Source organism: Oncorhynchus gorbuscha, linkage group LG12 (assembly GCF_021184085.1).
Source record: "Oncorhynchus gorbuscha isolate QuinsamMale2020 ecotype Even-year linkage group LG12, OgorEven_v1.0, whole genome shotgun sequence".
NCBI classification, from domain to species: Eukaryota; Metazoa; Chordata; class Actinopteri; order Salmoniformes; family Salmonidae; genus Oncorhynchus; species Oncorhynchus gorbuscha.
In genome coordinates this window covers 38,627,651-38,643,115 of record NC_060184.1, presented here as the reverse complement: position 1 = coordinate 38,643,115, position 15,465 = coordinate 38,627,651, and the positions used below count along the sequence as shown (strand labels likewise).

At 42.9% G+C, this 15,465-nt stretch overlaps 1 protein-coding gene across 1 annotated transcript; it reads right to left on the bottom strand.

The window, feature by feature from the left end:
• Window positions 1-5,200: 5,200 nt before the first annotated feature.
• On the bottom strand, window positions 5,201-15,333 carry LOC123990981 (actin-related protein 10-like). The gene is made up of 12 exons (XM_046292052.1): window positions 15,129-15,333; window positions 14,590-14,662; window positions 14,397-14,479; window positions 14,106-14,214; window positions 10,475-10,650; window positions 10,129-10,208; window positions 9,183-9,218; window positions 8,911-8,990; window positions 8,637-8,710; window positions 8,079-8,160; window positions 6,775-6,976; window positions 5,201-6,552 (listed from the first exon to the last, which is right to left on the bottom strand). The coding sequence occupies exons 1-12, from the start codon at window positions 15,203-15,205 to the stop codon at window positions 6,371-6,373; spliced, it is 1,254 nt and encodes a 417-aa protein (XP_046148008.1). The 5' UTR covers window positions 15,206-15,333; the 3' UTR covers window positions 5,201-6,370.
• Between the last annotated feature and the right edge of the window lie 132 nt (window positions 15,334-15,465).

The window sequence follows — 15,465 nt, the reverse complement described above, 5'->3', positions numbered from 1 at the left end:
TCAAAAGTTTGGACACACCTACTCATTACAGGTTTTTCTTTTAGAAAAAACAACAACTATTTTCTACATTGTAGAGCAATAGTGAAGACATCAAAACTATGCAATTACCCTTTTAGTCATGTAGTAACCAAAAAAGTGTTAAACAAATCAAAACGTATTATATATATTTATAAATATTAGATTATTCAAAAAAATCCACCCTTTGCCTTGATGTCAGCTTTGCACACTCTTGGAAATTACTCATTCACTCCGAATCCCTTTGCGTGAAGAAGAATTAATACAGCAGATGTGTAATTATAAGTGATAGGGTATGATACTTAGTGATTTTTTATGAAGGAATGAACATGATAGTTCATTGTTGAGACACGTGCAAGAGAGATATGACAGCATGCCAGTCCTCCCTCGCACTTAAGTCTGATTGTTTACCTTCAGCCTCTACAAATTCTCATCATCCATTTATTTTCCGAGATAATGAATGAAGTACGATAATGAACCAGATATGTTGCTCTTTCAAGTGCTCAAAACACTTCATACAGAAGGAAAGCACGTCATCGACTTCCAATCTACGCAGTATTCTCAGAGCTCATTTTTACCACCCAAGTTAGAGTGAGTTGGTGCTTCTGACCCATTGCAGCGGCGAGTCTTTACAGTGGGTAAAGGTGAGTAGATTAGAACCATCGTCTGCCAGTAGACACAAACACACCTTATCTGTCTAGACGTGTGATGGTGATGGTGCGTTTACACGACTGCAGGAATGAAGGAGGAGGATCCCTTTCAGACATTCTGCTCATATTTGGAGTGGTGCCATGATAACCTCATCATGTCTGGGGTAAGACCAGACAGGGACCACACTCTGAGGGGCCAGTGTACATACACTATTCACTGTGCATGTGCAACTCATAGGCCATGCTACTCACACCTAGAGGGAAAGATGACCTTCCATCTCAGTCCATGATAATGGTACAGCTCTGTTATTAGTTCAAAGAACAACTCTCACACCCGATGATGATGACTATAAACTACTGGGCACAGACGTCAGTTCAGTCTATTTTTTGCTTACATTCGTTTGAGTTGTGAACTAATGTGAGTTCAATGTGAAATCAACAAACAAATTCACCATCACATTGGATTTTGGTTCAAAGTTGGGTGAAAAAAAGAATAAATTCCCTTACGTTGATCAGTTTTCCACATTGATTCAATGTCATCACAATGACATTTTTGCTTGAAATGATGTGGAAACAACATTGATTCAACCGGTTTTTGCCCAGTGGGCAGTAACATGTAGTGGACTTGTGGAATCATCATACATTTCTGCTGTAAAAACCAGAGTGATAGACAACCAGATAAATAGGTAGTTTTGTTTTGAATGACGAGAGATAACCAGGATAGATGATCCCTCCATTTTACACATCTCACTTATCACATACTCTGGGGTGTTTGGTGTGTATACAAGAGTGGTAGACACTGTTATCCTTTTGAGTGATGTATACTGTATACAATGGTTTGACTCAATGGTTTGACTCTTTCACCACAGCCCTATAATTCATTGAATTGGGAGAAATCCACAATATGAATGAAAGAACAGTATAGCAGTCAGTCGGTCAGCTTTTTACTCAGGGAGGGCCCTATAGCAGGGGTCAAAGTTAACAGCTGTGACTTTCTGTCCCTGGGAACTGAGTTGACGCCCAAGTCCCACTCCCTACCCAGCCTGAGTGACTTGTGATTCCCCAGTCTCAGAGGAGGGAAACTGGGGAAATGGAGACCAGGCTTGATGGAGTTTCCCAGGATAGAGCAACAGCAGGTGGGACTAGCGTTGGAAAAGTCTGGGAACTTTTAATAAACTCCCTGGTTTTCCCCAAAATCCCAGTTGGATGCCTGGAATCAGGAGGGAATAAGCAGGAAACCTGGAATCAGGAATGAATAAGCAGGAAACCTGGAATCAGGAGGGAATAAGCAGGAAACCTGGAATCAGGAGGGAATAAGCAGGAAACCTGGAATCAGGAGTGAATAAGCAGGAAACCTGGAATCAGGAGGGAATAAGCAGGAAATCTGGAATCAGGAGGGAATAAGCAGGAAACCTGGAATCAGGAGTGAATAAGCAGGAAACATTGAATCAGGAGGGAATAAGCAGGAAACCTGGAATCAGGAGGGAATAAGCAGGAAACATGGAATCAGGAGTGAATAAGCAGGAAACCTGGAATCAGGAGGGAATAAGCAGGACACCTGGAATCAGGAGGGAATAAGCAGGAAACCTGGAATCAGGAGGGAATAAGCAGGAAACCTGGAATCAGGAGTGAATAAGCAGGACACCTGGAATCAGGAGGGAATAAGCAGGAAACCTGGAATCAGGAGGGAATAAGCAGGAAACCTGGAATCAGGAGGGAATAAGCAGGACACCTGGAATCAGGAGGGAATAAGCAGGAAACCTGGAATCAGGAGGGAATAAGCAGGAAACCTGGAATCAGGAGGGAATAAGCAGGAAACATGGAATCAGGAGGTAATAAGCAGGAAACCTGGAATCAGGAGTGAATAAGCAGGAAACCTGGAATCAGGAGGGAATAAGCAGGAAACCTGGAATCAGGAGTGAATAAGCAGGACACCTGGAATCAGGAGGGAATAAGCAGGAAACCTGGAATCAGGAGGGAATAAGCAGGAAACCTGGAATCAGGAGGGAATAAGCAGGACACCTGGAATCAGGAGGGAATAAGCAGGAAACCTGGAATCAGGAGGGAATAAGCAGGAAATCTGGAATCAGGAGGGAATAAGCAGGAAACCTGGAATCAGGAGGGAATAAGCAGGAAACCTGGAATCAGGAGTGAATAAGCAGGACACCTGGAATCAGGAGGGAATAAGCAGGAAACCTGGAATCAGGAGGGAATAAGCAGGAAACCTGGAATCAGGAGGGAATAAGCAGGAAACCTGGAATCAGGAGGGAATAAGCAGGAAAATCAGGAGGGAATAAGCAGGAAATCTGGAATCAGGAGGGAATAAGCAGGAAACCTGGAATCAGGAGGGAATAAGCAGGAAACCTGGAATCAGGAGGGAATAAGCAGGAAACCTGGAATCAGGAGTGAATAAGCAGGACACCTGGAATCAGGAGGGAATAAGCAGGAAACCTGGAATCAGGAGGGAATAAGCAGGAAACCTGGAATCAGGAGGGAATAAGCAGGACACCTGGAATCAGGAGGGAATAAGCAGGAAACCTGGAATCAGGAGGGAATAAGCAGGAAATCTGGAATCAGGAGGGAATAAGCAGGAAACCTGGAATCAGGAGGGAATAAGCAGGAAACCCGGAACCAGGATTTCTGGAAAAGCAGGGAATTTTGGTAAAGTTTTGCAACCCTAGGTGGGATTGTTCTATATGAGTGTCTCCCTGGGATACTCATCTCCATATACCCAGATGTGGACAGAGACATTAAAGAGAGAGAGAGAGAGTAGGAAGGCACTCAACAAATTAAGACGGATATGTGCCGGGGAATTGTGCACAATCTTTTTCCTGGGACACATTTAAAGGGTGAACGGGCAAGACAAAATATTTAAGTACCTTTGAACGGGGTATGGTAGTAGGTGCCAGGCTGCCCGGTTTGTGTCAAGACCTGCAACACTGCTGGGGTTTTCAAGTTCAACAGTTTCCTGTAAGTATCAAGAATGGTCCACCACCCAAAGGACATCACTATTAGGAAGGTGTTCCTAATGTTTGGTATACTCAGTGTCTATCATGTGTATATAACGAATAAACAAACTTGAACTTGAACTCGAGAATAGTTTGCCAAAAAGTGCTTAGTCAGATTTCTCCTAACATGGAGCGGAAGCTCAAGAGAACAGGCGAACAGGAGTGTGACCCTTGAGGGGTCTGGGTCAGGGAAGTCCTGTTGGGTTCACTGTCACTAACGTATAGTATAGGTGGCCCTGTAGGGCCATAGGGGAGACCCCCACAGAGATAGCTCTGGCGAAAGAGAGAGAGAGAGACGTGTGTGTGTGTGCGTGCACTATTGGTGTGTGCATGTGCATGTGTGTATATCGGCAGATTAAGTCAAACTGGTGATTGGATTCGGAGTCTGAGGTGCAGCAGAATTCCCTAGACTCTGCCAATCTTTTGAGTAATGACGCCACATCAGTTCCCAGACAGACACAGTAGCAACCACCTAAACAGTTTATGGTTTATGTGACCTCTGAGGGCAAACAACCACAACCTCAGACAGACACACACACACACACTTTGGTTTCACTATGGCGCCTCCTTGTGGGCGATACATGTTGTACCCAAAACCTGGACAATTTGGTGTTTTGGGGTCATTTTCCCCAGACAGTATATGGATCCCAATGCCCATATGGGATCTATAATCAACTATAATGACCATACCTGATCAGACAGGTACATTCAGAGTTGATTTAATGATACAGTCAAACACAGGCACATGGACACCATAGGGATCTCAGCTATATGATTGCATGTCATTGTGGAACTCAAAACTGTGTGTGTACGTGTCTGTGTAAGCTGATATGAATGCAGGAGGATAGAGAACCTCGCAATCAATAACAGTCACATTGCATGTATTGCACACAATCATACGCTATGACGGTGCCGTCCTTTTTTCATGCCAGAAATAGATCAGTCGTGTTTCAAACATAGTGTAAGCACATCCAATGACTTGCAGGTGCTAGGTTTTTTTTAAATGAACTCGTGAAATAATGAATAGACACCCACCCGCACAATGGTGGCAGTGACTTGGTGCATTATGGCCCCATTGTTTTACAGCGCAACAAATCAACCCGAAACGATGAAGACCTTAAAATGTCTATCAGTCAGTCTTTGACAGAAAAAAAGAGTCAAAGTCACTTGGTGTTTGCTTGCCAGACTCACTGCTGTCACACAGTATTTAGCAGTACCCGGCACTTCATGATGATTTCCTTGGCCTGGTGTTCATCACTTTGGAAGAGGCTAGGAAATAACCCTAATCTAACTTCAAACAATACCTCTGACTGCTGTCTCCTCACATCCTTAAAGAGTGAACATTATTCATGTTCTCCAGTATGCATTTCAACAGTGAAGCAAGCTGTGGGAATATCAGTGTGAAACATCACTTGGAGGCTCTGGAGAGTGAGAAAGAAGCCTCATGAAAGACTGAGGGGGCAGAGCGACATAAACAGACAAGACAGGAAAGACAACACTAAGGAAAAGGATACGAGCAACAGTGGGAACGTTCCAGGAATGTTTATTTAACGCTATTTGAGTTGATGCATTACAGATATGAGCTCTTGGGAGATTGAAACTGATATTGCAATGTTTTACATGGCAAAGAAGAAACAATAAATACATGGCTAATAAAACACTTCATATTTGCTGAACAACAATGCCTGGGGTAGCATTCACAATGACGACATAAAGAGCAACTTGACAAAGCAACATTTGAATACTGAACTGCAATTTATCTGGTTCACCTACAGTACATTTTCTTCCCGACAGTTTTCAAATGCAGCTCAACGGCATGTTTTAACATGAAACGCATCAGTTCGGGAGAGTCAAACCAACACTTCTGCTTCAAGGGGAGGTCAAACACATGGCCACAAATCAAGACCGCCTTGTTTACAAGGATCTGGTCCAGGAAGTGATCTACCTGACCCCGGAATCCATGGCCATAGCACAATTCTCTCATATAAAATGCTGACTACTGTATCAGTGAGCTGTAGTTTAGAAAAAAAGTGAGCAGAGTCTGGATGGCAATGTGGCATAGGTCAGGAGGAGTCTTACAGAACAAGAACAGGCACATAAAGACTGACAGAACTAAAACTACAACCCCCATAATCACAGCCGTCTGGGGGTTGAGATGCTGGGTGCATCTCCATAGTCTACCGTGACTTCATGGCCTTGTCTCCTTTGTCGAAGGATTTTTCCATACTGCTCTCACCACCACCAATTCTGTTCAGTACAGATGAGGGGAAGAGCATTTTATTTATTTTTTATTTCAACCTTTATTTAACTAGGAAAGTCAGTTAAGAACAAATTCTTATTTACAATGACGGCTTGCCCCGGCCCTATGCGACTCCCAATTACAGACGGTTGTGATGCAGCCTGGAATCGATCCAGGGTCTGTATTGACGCCTCTAGCACTGAGATGCAGTGCCTTAGACCGCTGCGCCACTCTGGAGCATGAGAGGAAGCCACGACAGACTATTGAGACGTACCTATAACATCTGGTAGGTCAAACTTTTTTTTGTCTGGGATGAGTTTGTTGTGTCTAGTGTGGACTACGTCCGAAATGGCACCTTTTTCCCCAGGACCAGGGCCCAAAGTAGTGCACTATTTAGGGTATAGGATGACATAGATAGCTGATGCAGACTAGAAGTAGACACTGTCTGATATGGCGCTTTATTTCTCAGTGGAGAAGGCTCTCTTCATGAGCGGTGGTGGGGTCTTCCCTGCATCATATACTGATTCTGGAGGTGGGGAGCTGAGACAGCACCAGTCAGGGATACGGCCTGTCTGGTTGTAGTAGTCACGGGACACGGAGCGGCTACCCAGGATGTCCTGCAGTGCTCCAAAGATTGCTCCTAAACAGGGAGAGTAAAGCAGGAGACACAGGGTTATTCACAGCTGGTTTAGATCTAATCAGTCTGGGGGGGGGGGGGGGGGCAGGTTGATCTCTAACCCATGGCCATTAGCTGTAGTATCAATCACCTCACAGCTTAGCTATTATTGTATTCCTACACACATGGGATCCATACAGCTCTACAGTGTGACAAGGCTGGTTATCAGATTAATCTGTGTCTCACCTCCAAGCCATGCGGTGCAGTTGGGTTTGGCTGGAGGACTGTGCAGCCTGAAGCTCTTGGTGGCCAGGGCGTCGCGGTACTTGGGTTTCTCCACCAGGAGGCGTATCTCAGCCAGGAGCCGGTGCAGGAAGCCAGGCAGCATGGCCGTGCCCCCAATGATCACCAGGTTCTCAGACAGAGCCTTACGAGTGTCGATGGGACACTAAGGGGTTTATTCAGATGGAAACGCATGTGGTTTACAAATGTATCAAATCAGTCATATTTTCTCAAATGTCCTGTTCACAAAATTAACAGCAAAATTAAACTCCCAAGCATGTTATTATTGTCGATGGGACAGAAATGGAGATTTAATAAGATTATATTTAAAAAAAAAAACATGATCAGAAATGTATCAATGAATCAAATCATTCAAATTTAGTTCATTTCCGCGCAACTAAATCAGTTGTACTTGCTAAGTGCTTCACAGCAAACTGTGCCAAGCAGAGGAAGCAGTGGCAAGGAAAACTCTTTAGGGCCTGGGTGGGAAGAAACCTAGAGAGGAACAAGACTCTGACTAGCCAGGTAGAAGTAGATCAGCATCCATGCAGTATGACCGCAATGTACGTATGTACTGAAATTAGAGAGGAAAATGGTCACGCAAATGTATAAATGCTGACATAGGCTGAGCTGGACATGAGCATGATAAACGAGGTTCAGGTTGCCGACTTCCCTGCCGCCCTGTTACTACTGAGCGGGACAGAAGTGCTGGTCTCTCAGGAGAGAAACCTCATTGACATTGTAAACTGCAGAGAAGTGGAGTGGACTGTTAACTAGCTTCCTGCGACTGCCTGTCAAACTAGTCCACTGAGACCAACGAGTGCTTATGGTACTGTGCTTACAGTGTGAGTGCAGCACAAGCACTGGGCCAGCAGCAGGAGTACTGGAAGCTGCACTGCCTATTGAGATTAATGGTCTGTCGTTGGTCTGATCAGGCTCCTCTCAAAAGGAACCAAGCCGATTTCACCTCGGCGAACCAGAGTCTGGGAGTGTTGCTATGGTAACATGGTTAAAGTAAGTCTCTCGTACGTTTCAGGGGGAAGCGTTCGTCATCACAAAATGGAAAATAAGGAAGGAAGGAATTATAGAACGGCTGATTTTAATGAGAAGACGCAGATGTCTGATGAAAGGCCGTTGTGACCGACGCAACATTGTCTAGTAATTACTGATGAAGACAGTGTTGCAACTTATGAATTCAGTACCCACATATTTCGGCAGCATCTCATCTCTTTGCTGTTCGAACAGAAACAAACCAATGCAAATGTTACCTTGACCAGAGCGTCAAGCACCAGAGAGGCCACACTCTTCTCCTCGTTATCCTGCTCGAACAGCATCTCCATCACAGAGTCCCTGCAATACATCTGAATTGTATTACAATTCCTTACAAAAACAGAACCATCCTGTCACTCAAAGAGTCTCTGCAATAAAGTATTTGCAAAAAAAAAAAGACAACCCTCATTTCAATTCAATAAACAGTTTTGGGACCTCCAAGGGGAAATCGCAGCGTCTCATTAGCCGCCGTTGAGAAGAGCAGACAAGACACTCATGATGAATGACCTTGCAGAGACAGCCCAAATTCAATAATAGAAGGTGACCCAGATATTAAAGAGGAGACACAGAACCAGATATCTAGGTTTGGAAGTGTACTGGACATGAATGAAATGGACAACCCATTTGCCGTGTCTTGTAATTGTATCATTACTTGTATTCAGTTGAGGATATGTTCCATATTTGAGGATATTATCCATAGTTTTCCACATTGCTAGTGTTCATAAAGCATAACAGCTATTCAGGGGGGTGGAGGGACCAGGAGGACAAACAGATACCTGATTGGTCCCTTAATATGCAGAATCTTCTCCCCATCCAATGGATAATCAACATCAGGGGGTGGTGTTGGACGCTACAAGGGGAAGAACATGGATGTTAGGGTCTCAAATGCACTGGACTATAATACTCACGATAATACTCATCACACCAACTTTAATGAAAGGGCATTTATTGGAAGAACACAGCAATAACTACTCTTTGAAATACCGGACACAATCCAAACACAGACATGACTGACTGGCCAGTTTTTGAGGGGGGTCAAAGGTCACTGACCTCAGCCGTGCCGCCCAGGTTAAACTTGGCCTCCTGGATCTTCAGGCCTCTCTGTAGGTCACTGATGAAACAGGTCCTGACTGGACAACAAGACAACACAAACAGCATGAGAGGGTCAATGTGAATATACTAAACACCACAAACATACATGAATGTAGCAAAAATCCATTCCATTTAACTGCCAAACAGGAATCGAGTCCCAGCACTGTCTGTTTTGTCTGCATGAAGGCAATAAATAAATGAAAAGTGGTTTCAGTCTCTTTTGAACATACCCTTGATATCCTCTACAACCTCCTCTGGGATGGCGCCTGGGAAAGAAAGACAGGATGAAAAGAAAGTGACTTATTTTTCTGTGACCCACTTAAGCCTTCATTTCACGTCAACGCTTCTGCACTAAACGACTGAGTCTCATTGGAGTCGAACGGGGCACGCCATGGGGGGGGTTGCATCTGAGACAAAGAGGAAACCACAATCGACTACGGAGGTGCACTCCGGAATTATGGAGAAAGTGAGTGCAGTTCACTAAGTCCCAATTTGATATATACCTTTTACCTGCTCCAGATATGTTTGCTTCAGTTTAATGTATGCATTCATAACAGTCGAACCAATGCATAGTCTACATTATTAATTTGACTGTAATACTCCATTCAGTCGTGCCGTGGTTCTGCAGTGGTGTGGTTCAGTAGTGCAGAGAGAGAGGCGGTTTATGCTATGCCTGTTTTAATTATTGATGCCTATCCGAACTGCCTAGCCCTGCATCAGCTAGCTAGAGAGCTACTGCTGCTCTTCATGATGATTCACTCTCAGAACAGAACAGAACCCCGAGGATGCAGTACAGAAGGAGAGAAAGAAGGCCATGTGTATATACATAATTCAAAAGAGAGAGGGAGCGGGTATCGCTTTCCTTTTACATCACGCCATAACAAGGACTTCTGAATACAAAGTGTTGCATGATTGATTCACCCAGAGAGAGATTATAACTTTCATTCCTTTCTTATAACAACGGCACACCAGCATCACTATGAAACTCATTTTGAAAAATGAATTAACAAGATTGTCAACAACAGCTATAGACAACGCATGATATAGCCACAGAAAACAAGAGAATCCACGGTGGTAGCAAACTAACACAGTTTATACAATGACAAAGCACTGCTTCAGTTGTGACGTAAGTTGCTGGTGTTATTGACAAGTAGGTTTCTGATGTGGGGGTCTTACCAATGACTGTAGGCAGACTCTGTCCAGTACTGGAGTCTGAGTCTACTGTACACTGTTCCACCAGGAGCCCATCCAACTCCCTGAAGGGTAGAAAACACACAGCCACTTAGAACAAAAGGGGGACAAGTACCTCAGAAAGCACACACCTTGATACACTTCCTTCTGTCAAGGCCGGGAAAAACAAGAAACTACGGCTTGAAACACACAGTTCTCAAGGAGGTGAACAACAGGTTGTTTCCCTGAAGTTCAGTATGAGGCAAGCAAAGTAACACATACGCGAACATACTTCACATGATTACACCATCCAATTGTATTTCTATTTTTAAAACACAACCACACTACTTACTTATGAATGGCCTTTCCACCCAAAGGCAAAGCTTCCCAGGCTGGCAGGATGGGGATGCACTCATACACAGGCAGCACCAGTGTCTCCGTGTACCCACAGTCCATCACCAGGCCTGAGTTGATGCCCAGAGACATTATGGCCATAAGGTGGCTGGGGGCAAACAGCACCGAGGGCACCTTGGAAACACAGATGCATTATGGGTAAGACAAATCCAAAACATCCTCGCCTGATCTGAAAATATAAAATCCTTGCCCCTTTTGTCTTCCACCTACTGTTAGGAGTGGGCAATATGGAGATGGCTCCATCTAGCTTCCCAATTGGCTTAGGGGAGCATTGCATTCACCATTTTGCTTACACCCATCTAGTCAGGGTGGATTCGGGTTTTTGTACCAGGTTCATTACATCAGCAATCACCTGCCTCCGGCAAAGTGGTTCTAGACATATACAGTTGAAGTCGGACGTTTACATACACCTTAGCCAAATACATCTAAACTCAGTCTTTCACAATTCCTGATATTTAATCCTAGTAAAAATTACCTGTCTTAGGTCAGTTAGGATCCCCACTTTATTTTAAGAATGTGAAATGTCAGAATAATAGTGGAGAGAATGATTTATTTCAGCTTTTATTTCGTTCATCACATTCACATTGGGTCAGAAGTTTACATACACTCAATTAGTATTTAGTAGCATTGCCTTTAAATTGTTTAACTTGGGACAAACATTTCAGGTAGCCTTCCACAAGCTTCCCACAATAAGTTGGGTGAATTTTGGCCCATTCCTCCTGACAGAGCTGGTGTAACTGAGTCAGGTTTGTTGGCCTCCTTGCTCGCACACGCCTTTTCAGTTCTGCCCACATATATTCTATAGGATTGAGGTCTGGGCTTTGTGATGGCCACTCCCAATACCTTGACTTTGTTGTCCTTAAGCCATTTTGCCACAACTTTGGAAGTATGCTTGGGGTCATTGTCCATTTGGAAGACCAAGCTTTAACTTCCTGACTGATGTCTTGAGATGTTACTTCAATATATCCACACAATTGTCCTGCCTCATGATGCCATCTATTTTGTGAAGTGCACCAGTCCCTCCTGCAGCAAAGCACCCCCACAACATGATGCTGCCACCCCCATGTGTCACGGTTGGGATGGTGTTCTTCGGCTTGCAAGCCTCTCCCTTTTTCCTCCAAACATAAGGATGGTCATTACGGCCAAACAGTTCTATTTTTGTTTTATCAGACCAGAGGACATTTCTCCAAAAATTACTATCTTTGTCCCCATGTGCAGTTGCAAACCATAATCTGACTTTTTTTATGGTGGTTTTGGAGCAGTGGCTTCTTCCTTGCGGAGCGGCCTTTCAGGTTATGTCGCTATAGGACTCGTTTTGCTGTGGATATAGATACTTTTGTATCAGTTTCCTCCAGCATCTTCACAAGGTCCTTTGCTGTTGTTCTGGGATTGATTTACACTTTTCGCACCAAAGTACGTTCAGCTCTAGGAGACAGAACACTTCTCCTTCCTGAGCGGTATGATGGCTGCGTGGTCCCATGGTGTTTATACTAGAGGTCGACCAATTAATCGGAGTGGCTGATTAATTAGGGCCGATTTCAAGTTTTCATAACAATCGGTAATCGTCATTTTTGGACACGGATTATGGCCGATTACATTGCACTCCACGAGGAGACTGCGTGGCAGGCTGACTACCTGTTATGCGAATGCAGCAAGGAGCCAAGGTAAGGTGCTAGCTAGCATTAAACTTACTTTATAAAAAAACAATCAATCTTAACATAATCACTAGTTAACTACACATGGTTGATGATATTACTAGTTTTATCTAGCTTGTCCTGCGTTGCATATAATCGATGTGGTGCTTGTTAATTTAATCACAGCCTACTCCGCCAAACGGATGATTTAACAAGCGCATTCGTGAAGAAAAGCACTGTCGTTGCACCAATGTGTACCTAACCATGAACATCAATGCCTTTCTTAAAATCAATATACAAGTTAATATATTTTTTAAACTGCATATTTAGTCAATATTGCCTGCTAACATTAATTTATTTTAACTAGGGAAATTGTGTCACTTCTCTTGCGTTCTGTGCAAGCAGAGTCAGGGTATATGCAGCAGTTTGGGCCGCCTGGCTCATTACGAATTGTGTGAAGATCATTTCTTCCTAACAAAGACCATAATTAATTTGCCAGAATTTCACATAATTATGACATAACATTGAAGGTTGTGCAATGTAACAGCAATATTTAGACTTATGGATGCCACCCGTTAGATAAAATACAGAACGGTTCCGTATTTCACTGAAAGAATAAATGTTTTGTTTTCCAAATGATAGTTTCCGGATTTGACCATATTAAATGACCTAAGGCTCGTATTTCTGTGTGTTATTATATTATAGTTAAGTCTATGATTTGATAGAGCAGTCTGACTGAGCAGTGGAAGGCACCAGCAGGCTTATAAGCATTCATTCAAACAGCACTTTCCTGCATTTGCCAGCAGCTCTTCGCTGTGCTTCAAGCATTGTGCTGTTTATGACTTCAAGACTATCAACTCCCGAGATTAGGCTGGCAATACTAAAGTACCTATTAGAACATCCAATAGTGAAAGGTATATGAAATACAAATGGTATAGAGAGAAACAGTCCTATAATAACTACAACCTAAACCTTCTTACCTGGGAATATTGAAGACTTGTGTTGAAAGGAACCATCGGCTTTCATATGTTCTCATGTTCTGAGCAAGGAACTTAAACGTTAGCTTTTTTACATGACACATATTGAACTTTTACTTTTTCTCCAACACTTTGTTTTTGCATTATTTAAACCAAATTGAACAGGTTTCATTATTTATTTGAGACAAAATAGATTTTATTGATGTATTATATTAAGTACAAATAAATGTTCATTCATTATTGTTGTAATTGTCATTATAACAAATATATATATGCATATCTCGACTAGAGCTCAACTGATTATGATTTTTCAACTCTGATACCGATTATTGGAGGACCAAAAAAAAGCAGATAGCGATTAATTGGCCATTTAAAAAAATAAAAATCCTAATCAGTCGACCTCTAGTTTATACTTGTGTACTATTGATTGTACAGATGAAAGCGGTATCTTAAGACGTTTGGAAATTGCTCCCAAGGATGAACCAGACTTGTGGAGGTCTACAATTTTTCCCATGGAAGTCTTGGCTGATTTCTTTTGATTTTCCCACGATGTCAAGCAAAGAGGCACTGAGTTTGAAGGTAGGCCTTGAAATAAAGCCACAGGTAAACCTCCAATTGACTCAAATTATGTCAATTAGCCTATCAGAAGCTTCTAAAGCAATGACATAATTTTCTGGGATTTTCCAAGCTGTTCAAAGGCACAGTCAACTTAGTGTATGTAAACTTCTGACCCACTGGAATTGTGATACAGTGAATTATAAGTGAAATAATCTGTCTGTAAACAATTGTTGGAAAAATTACTTGTGTCATGCACACAACAGATGTCCTAACCGACTTGCCAAAACTATAGTTTTAACAAGACATTTGTGGAGTGGTTGAAAAACTAGTTTTAATGACTCCAACCTAAGTGTATGTAAACTTCTGACTGCAACTGTAGATCAGTGGTCTCAGACAGTACCTCAAACTGTTTGAAGAAGACCTTGGTGAGAGTTTCTCTGAAGTGAGAGGGGCAGAGGATTGACTCGATGATCACCACTCTCCGGTCACGAGGGTTGACCAGCAGATGCCTGTGCGGGGCAGGAGGGGAGTAGACACAGACATTTATTCTAGACTACACAGTCACTCAATCATCCATGTTATTATGACCTGGGATTCATCTCCAAAATGGCTTCTTCCCCATGGTTACTTTCAGATTCTCTCTATTAATGTGTCAGTCATTGAACACACTACTTCATAAAAAGAGCCTCACCTGAAGTAGAGCATGTGGATGAACTCCTTGAGGTTGGAGTAGAGCTCCTCTGTGTTGATGTTGTACTGAACTACTTTGATAGACTGACAGAAGACACACACCGTCAGTAATGGTTATAGGCGAGGCTGTCCATTTTAACAGGGTCTGTCAATAAGTTAAATAGCACTAGTCATTCGCTCAGTAACTAACTCACCTGTTGTTGTCCAGGCTTCTGGATCTCGCTGGGAATTATGAACCTGGGCCCAGTCTCTCCAGCAAAGCCACATCTGCATCATCATACAAAACCATTTAGTTTGGTGGGTGAAATCATTGGCACTTGTCAGACAGTGTCAATACTCATTGAGTCCACATTCATTGACAAAAGTCCTTAGTGTGTGTCAATATACAGTACAGAAGCAGAGTTGTCATTGAGGGTCTCATCTGTTTCTCATATGACCTGCCCCAGGCGCCAGACTGCTGCTGTTCGCCAGATAGCTTGCTAACGTTAAACATCATTGCTAGCCCTTTTTCAGCAACAGCATATTACTAACACATTTAGGCTGGCCAAATAACGTGGTCTAAACAGTGGACACTCGGTCTATATTTACTTAAATCCATGAAACCTTGGATTGATGTTCATTACTTAGCCGTTATAACTGCAAGTGGCCAATGTTGCTAACAGTAGATAACGTAGTCGGCTAGCCAAAGTTAGCTATGCTAGCTAACAACATAGCTAGCTAACTAAATACTCACTTTGTGTAGGCTGCTCCTAAATCAATGACTACTGCAGTTTTCTCCCCTCCACTCCCCAACCCTTCAAACAAGGGCATTTTAACGTTTATATGTATTTAATCGTTTCCAATATGGAGAATTTACTAAATATACGACATGCAAATGCAATGACATGAATTCCTGTTGGGTTCGGCTGTATCCTTTCAGTTTGAGGAATGACGTCCGTGGAACTCGCCTGCTTAAAAATAGTTGGCCCTCTGTAAATTAATTTATGGGATGATACTTTTATGTTTTAAATGAAATCAAACAAACATTTGAAATACATTTTACAAAATCTATAGTCACATCCAAACATGTA

Bases quoted from the DNA above. Each gene is read 5' to 3' on its own strand.
- LOC123990981 (XM_046292052.1), bottom strand. From the start codon at position 15,205: ATGCCCTTGTTTGAAGGGTTGGGGAGTGGAGGGGAGAAAACTGCAGTA. The intron at 8,991-9,182 runs GTATGTTCAAAA...CTTGTTGTCCAG, and splicing joins GGTTGTAGAGGATATCAAGG to TCAGGACCTGTTTCATCAGT. The intron at 6,553-6,774 runs GTGAGACACAGA...CTCCCTGTTTAG, and splicing joins CTGCACCGCATGGCTTGGAG to GAGCAATCTTTGGAGCACTG.